A 7,280-nucleotide genomic window follows, 5' to 3' on the forward strand; every position below is an offset into this window, starting at 1 on the left:
TCTCTGATGAGTCCACCTTTACTGTTTTCCCCATATCCGGGAGAGTTACGGTGTGGAGAAGCCCCAAAGAAGCGTACCACCCAGACTGTTGCATGCCTAGAGTGAAGCATGGGGGTGGATCAGGGATGGTTTGGGCTGCCATCTCATGGCATTCCCTTGGCCCAATACTTGTGCTAGATGGGCGCATCACTGCCAAGGACTACCGAACCATTCTTGAGGACTATGTGCATCCAATGGTTCAAACATTGTATCCTGAAGGCGGTGCCGTGTATCAGGATGACAATGCACCAATACACACAGCAAGACTGGTGAAAGATTGGTTTGATGAACATGAAAGTGAAGTTGAACATCTCCCATGGCCTGCACAGTCACCAGATCTAAATATTATTGAGCCACTTTGGGTAGTTTTGGAGGAGCGAGTCAGGAAACATTTTCCTCCAGCAGTATCACATAGTGACCTGGCCACTATCCTGCAAGAAGAATGGCTTAAAATCCCTCTGACCACTGTGCAGGACTTGTATATGTCATTCCCAACACGAATTGACGCTGTATTGGCCACAAAAGGAGGCCCTACACCATACTAATAAATTATTGTGGCCTAAAACCAGGTGTTTCAGTTTCATTGTCCAACCCCTGTATATATAAAAAATCGAACTTTTTGGCAAGGCACATCAGCTCTATGTTCACAGATGGAAAAATGAAGCATATGAAGAAAAGAACACTGTCCCTACTGTGAAACATGGAGGAGGCTGTGTTATGTTCTGGGGCTGCTTTGCTGCATCTGGTACAGGGTGTCTTGAACCTGTGCAGGCTATAATGAAATCTCAAGACTATCAAGGGATTCTAGAGAGAAATGTGCTGCCCAGTGTCGGAAAGCTTGGTCTCAGTCGCAGGTCATGGGTCTTGCAACAGGATAATGACCCAGAACACAGGCTAAAAACACCCAAGAATGGCTAAGAGGCAAAACATTAAACTATTCTGAAGTGGCCTCTATGAGCCCTGACCTAAATCCTATTGAGTCTTTAAAAGGAGCTGAAACATGCCATTTGGAAAAGGCAAACTTGAGACAACTTCAGCAGTTAGCTCATGAGGAGTGGGCCAAAATACCTGCTGAGAGGTTTGATTTGTTTGATTGCAGTGATTGCCTCAAAAGGTTGTGCAACAAAATATTAAGTTAGGGGACCATCATTTTTGTCCAGGCCCATTTCATGAGTTTAATTTTTAAAATAATTATGTTGAAGCATGTTTGAAAAGCAATGTCTGACTTTCATTTGTTCATTTTCATAAAGTTTTTATTCATTATTACCTTTTTCAGATTCAAGTAATTTCGGTGACCATTGTGGGTTTTTCTTTCATTAACCGAGGGGTGCCAACAATTTTGTCCATGTGTGTATAGATAGACCCCACTATGTTAGGACAAATGTCCCTGCAGAGAAACCACTTAATTTTGTAGTTATCACCAAACTTCTGCTATAATTCTGGTTGAATATTTGACCCTCTTCTTATCAGAAATGTATATATATAAGTTTAGCAAGATCGGAATTCATTGGTGGGTAGGGACTGTTTCATCCTGGGACGGCCCCGGTTGGCGGGCTTGTTTGGACCAGGTAGACCCCTATTTTGAACGTGGCTCCCTCTCCGGATAGGGACGGCGGTCGTTGGGGACTGGGGTCTGGCCTGGGTTTGCTCGGGTTCGGGCGGTGCCTGCATTAGATCGGGCAGCGGTCTGCCTGTCTCCACCCTGGATTGAAGGGAACCACTTCCTAGGTCTGGGGGCTGGTTGCCCCTCTAGGGTATCAGTACCTGGACCTGGGAGTATAGAGTATGTGTGGGGAGTGTGATTAAATGTACGACATCCATTGTTGTGTGTCTTTACGTTGGGTGTGTGGGTGTGAGTGTTTTTATGTCAGGTTGGGTCCTGGGCTGTTCTCTCTCCTGGATCAATTAGGCCCCCCGCCAAATGTGAGGCCTATTTTCTCCCCACCACAGTCCCTGCCGGTGGCTGGTGTCTCTGGCCGCTGGTGTATTTGTGGTTCTCCGTGTGTGTTTTGGTGTGTGTCAGCCCACTCCTGGTGGCTGCTTGCTGGGGCCTGGGCTCCCTGGCTCGGTCGGGCCTCTGCTTGGGGAGTGATGTGCCTTGGGGTCTCAGGTCTCTGGGTCCATGGCTGCATCTGCTTCAGCATAGACGGCTGCCGCCATGGCCTGTGGGCTCGTCACTGCAGCTCCCTGGGGCTTCTGCACTGTGGCTGCTGGGTGATTCCCCTGGGGGGCTGCGGTAGTCCTGGCGGTGGCCCTCTTGGGGTTCCCGTGCTCTGGAGGATTTTGGACGTCTGTGGCTCAGATCTCCTCTGTGTCTGTCTCAGGTCCAGGGGGGCAGTTATGTGGCTCCTCACACTCGCTATTGCATGTTTTTATTGAGAAACCTTTTATATACAAGCACGCTTACACTTATACCCGCAGGTGTTTGGATTCAGGTGTTAACAAATACACAAATGTTATATATTGAGCCGAAGTTATCACTAAATACACCTTGCATTCATTAGTACTGTGCACTTTTCGGTAACAATGCTGTTGTTATATATGTTTCTGCAGATGTAGAAGCAGTCTTCTAGGGTATCTTGTATTCTCTTCACCCTTCTTTCTCTCCTCTATTATTTTCTCCTTCTCTCCCTTTTTCCTTTTTGCCCCACTTCTCTCTCTTTCTTGCTTCTTTTTTTTCCTTGTCATTTCTGTCTCATTGTCCATTGCAATTGAAATCATCTCAAAGCAGTTTCTAATAAAGTTTCTTTTATAAATATCAAGCGGAGCATTAAACCGTTGGCCGTAAAGCTCCACTTATGAAAGTAAATCTGTTGGGGTTCTTCTTGGCACTCAGTCAACAATTCTGTGTACTACTCTGCTGGACAGGACACACAAAAAAAGAAAAAGAATCCCACATCCTGACTTGTCAATATTTCCTTACTCTAACTTGCACATGTTTTCCAAACCTGTCTAATTGTGAGGATATCTCTTATCCACAGCTCTCTTCAGATGACCACAAAGATTTCATGTCAGATTTAGTTCTGGACAAGATAGGCTATTCAACACTTTAATGTTCCTCTCTTGAAGTCATTCATTTGTTGCTTTGAATATATGCTTGGACTTATTGTCATCCCAAAAAAATTATATTTCTCTTTACTTTCAGCTTTTATGCATACACCATATTTGACCCTGGGTATGGTGTTATTTTGGTCATGCAAGGTGTTGTTAATGTATCAAACTAATATCTAGGAACTGTGCCTAAAGCTTCAAGTCTGGTATGATTCGATCAGAGTGACTGTGGCTCAATGGCAAGTAACTGTCTTACAGTTGGAAAGTTGTGGGTTCAAATTAGGCATTTTCCCCTACTTATATCAATATGTTTCTAGCTGGGCAAGAAATTTAACCCCAAATTCATGACCAATCTCCGCATTAGTGTATTAATGTGTGCATGTTTCTAAGTGAGACTGGGTGTAATGACATTTAAATGATTAATGACTTAATGAATTATGATTAGAAAAGTTCTGGGTTTGGGTTGATTTTAGATAGGTTAGTCTGTCAGTCAGTCCAGTCAGTCATTTTCTACCGCTTATTCCATAGTGGGTCACGGGGGAGCTGGTGCCTAGCTCCAGCAGTCTATGGACGAGAGGCGGGGTACACCCTGGACAGGTCGCCAGTCCATCGCAGGGCAACACACAAACAACCACGCACACACTCATTCATACACCTAAGGGCAATTTAGAGTGACCAATTAAGGTTAGTCTGTTTTATTTAAAACAAATGACCATGTTGCAGCCCTACCCTTTAATCCATTAAATGCGGAATACAGGAGACTGGTTACATTTAGAACACAAGCAATGGTTATTTAACATTTCTGCAGCTACTTCATTGCTGCTGTTGTCAAATTGGCAGCCTCTTTTCTAGTCTGTCTGCAAGCTGCTGCTTTAGTGAAATACAACCAGGGCAGTTCAACTTTATTTCAGGTTAATCAGATTTTCTATAATTGATGACTTTTGTAAACTCAAAAAGACAGAATCCTACAAATGAATCAAGAAGGTGGTTCAACAAATGCTTAGCTTAAAAAGGTGCACACATATGCAACCAAGTTATTGCAGCTTTTTATTTTTCTTTCTGTCAGATTTCTTTGTTTTTCATTTGAGCTGTGTATGAAAAATATTTACATTATTTGTAAAATAACTCACAAAAAGGCAGGGGTATGCCGAGACCCACTTGATTAATATTATTTAGACACAAGAGGGCAGCAATTCGCCGGCGCTGCCTGTTTTTGTCTGATGAATGTAGAAGAAGACTGAGTTTCTGTTTGTAGTCATTGAGCAGCAGGCTAAGCTAATAGGGCTGGTAGCTGACTACAGAGATGTTTGGGTGTTTGGTGGCCGGTAGGTTGGTTCAGACTGATGCGGTGCAGGTCGCCTCTGATAAATTCGTCTTTAATCTGCCAGATTATGAGAATGTGAACCATGTGGTGGTGTTCATGCTGGGGACCGTACCTTTCCCGGCCGGAATGGGAGGAGCCGTCTACTTCTCCTTCCCCGACCCAGTGAGTGGCGCTCCTGTGTGGCAACTCCTCGGCTTTATCACCAACGAAAAGCCCAGCGCGATCTTCAAGATCTCCGGCCTCAAGGCTGGGGAGGGCGGGGCGCACCCTTTCGGCGTAATGGCCTACGTGTCTCCATCCGTGGCTCAGGTCGGCGTGTCTGTGGAAACTCTGGATCAGCTGGCTCAGCAGATCCCAGTGTCCAGCGCCGCTGTGTCCGCTGTGGACACGTTCATGCAGTTCACCCAGAAGACGCTGGACAGCCTCTACAACTTCGCTTCATCGTTCGCTCTGTCCCAGGCGCAGATGACGCCGAACCCCACAGAGACCTTCATCCCTTCCAGCTGCATCCTTAAGTGGTATGAGAATTTCCAGAGAAGAATGGCACAGAACCCGAACTTCTGGAAAAACTAAAAAAAAAAAAACACGGAACCAGATGCAGCACCAAGTCAGCGCCTTTATGGAAACAGTATTTCTGCCCTCAGATCGGACACGCTTTCTGTTCCATAGTGGACATGTTTGGCTTTGAGATTGTCTCAGTTTGTGCACAAAACCCAGAAGAGACTCAGAGTGTCTGTTCCTGTTTGAACGTCTTACACAAGTCTTCTTCGTGAGCTTGTTTTCATATTCACTTCACTAACTCATCAAGGCTTTGCTACCAACACAAGTGATTCCTAAATAAATCCTGAACTAGCCGAAAACTCTTTATGTATTTAGTTTTTAAATTAACCTCATGCTCTCATGAGAGTGTAGACTGCCTTTAATGGGCCAATTCTCCTTGCCATATCTACAACCCTTAGGAATTTCATCAGCAATATGAGGTTATGATTGCTCAGGAACACTATTAAAAAAAAAACCTCATCGGTCTGTAGAAACCAACCTCTGGCTTTCTAATACAATAAATCACAAAAAATCACAAATATTTTATCAACAATCAAACCTGCTGGAACATTAAATACAGCAAAAAAAAATAACGTTCATAGAAATTATGTTTGCCACACTGCGACAGCACTATATGTCTCAGGTAAAAGTTTTCGTACTCTAAAGTTCTTAAGTGTTTTTATGATTCTTCATTTTTTCCTTGTTGAGGTGATGGTGGCAGTGGTGGTAGGGGTTTCTCTTGTAACCGGTGGGTTGCCGGTTCGAATCTATCTCAGTTGTGTCCTTGGGCAAGACACTTCACTTGCCTTGCCTGCTTCAGGTGGTCATAGAGCACCATAGTGGTGCCTATTTTATGGCAGCCTCACTTCTGTCAGTGTGTGAATGAGTAGATGACTGATTGTAGTGTTAGGTGCTTTGGTGTCTCCTGACTTGATAAAGAGCTATACAAGTACAGGCCATTTACCTTTTTTACCATTTTGGTTTTATTTCCTAGGCATCACCATTCCTTCAAGAATGATGTGTGATCTCATTATTTTACGATGGGTGTTTACTGAAAATTATTTAAATAAAATAGATTTGGTTTTTGCTTTTCTTGTCCATGAATATGATCTTTGGACAGAGTTCAGAAGTTATTTCAGGCTTACAGGTGCATTTCAATCAATCATATTTTAATGGAAAATCAATCAACTTCAATAATTCAGCTCAAAAAGTGAAACTCATAGATTCATGACACAGAGAGTGATATATTTCAAGTGTTTATTCCTGTGAATTTGGATGATTCTGGCTTACAGCTAATGAAAATGTGAATATTTAAATATAAGACCATGTCAACAGAAATGTTATGGCCGACAACCATGTGAACTAAATGAGCTCTTCATACTTTACAGTAGGGATGACATTTACATATACATATTATAGGAAGTTTATTTTACAGCACCGTTCACATGTATGAATCACAAAATGCTTCACAAACACAGAGCATGAAAATTAAAACATAATTTAAAAAACAATTTAAAACTTGAATTGATTTTTCTTTCACTGGTAATGATAAGAAGTCTTAGTTTTTACTGGCAGGATCTGTGTTTGGAAAACTGCCAGAACAATTATTTTACAGATACAACTCAGCTAGACTGTAACCCTACAACTAAAGCAGTATTATTACTTCTTATTTGTAACTCTTGGTTAGGTGCTTACATGTTGTAATTAGGCTATTTGTTTCTGTAATAATTTTTATTCCTGTGCAGAAGAGATTCTCCCACCAAATATCTTCCTCTTTGGGATGAAAGGATATTTAGGAACCTGATCCTAAGTGAGCTTCGGAGCAGCTCTACTCATCTAAAACGAGACAAGCTAGAATCAAAGCATTGTGCTTTTTTTTTAGTTCACTTCGAGATTTCATGCTTGTTCATTCTTGACTGTAGGAGTTTAATGTTTATGTCTGGTTATATTTTAATTGAATATGGTAACTTCAAAAAGCTGAACTAGCTGATCAAAGAAAGCTGGTTCTGTTCTAAAGCTTGGCGCTTATCTGGGTTCCTTGGTTCTTTCCAAAATGTCATTCTTTTCCAGACATACATTTCTAGATTCATTTTCTGCATTTATTTATTTTGAAAATAAAATAATGGACATATTAGCACAAAGTATGAACTTTGAACCTGCTTAAATAGTCAAGGTTTATTATATGTTGGTTCCACAAATAATGAAACAAGGTTTAATCAAATGGTGAAGAGCAGGACCCAAATGCAGGGAGGAGGCAGGCAGGTAATAATAAACTCACAAAATCTTAAGTCCAGAGGGAACCCAAACTAACAAATCAAAAGAAGAC

General features: G+C 42.3%; 1 protein-coding gene across 1 annotated transcript; it reads left to right on the plus strand.

Annotated features, from left to right (window-relative positions):
• The first annotated feature begins 4,301 nt into the window (after positions 1–4,301).
• hikeshi (heat shock protein nuclear import factor hikeshi) lies at positions 4,302–6,041 on the plus strand. The gene has a single exon (XM_047345958.1). The coding sequence runs from the start codon at positions 4,394–4,396 to the stop codon at positions 4,985–4,987; it is 594 nt and encodes a 197-aa protein (XP_047201914.1). The 5' UTR covers positions 4,302–4,393; the 3' UTR covers positions 4,988–6,041.
• The last annotated feature ends 1,239 nt before the right edge of the window (positions 6,042–7,280 follow it).

The sequence above is a fragment of the Girardinichthys multiradiatus genome, chromosome 19 (assembly GCF_021462225.1).
Source record: "Girardinichthys multiradiatus isolate DD_20200921_A chromosome 19, DD_fGirMul_XY1, whole genome shotgun sequence".
In the NCBI taxonomy this organism is placed as follows: domain Eukaryota; kingdom Metazoa; phylum Chordata; class Actinopteri; order Cyprinodontiformes; family Goodeidae; genus Girardinichthys; species Girardinichthys multiradiatus.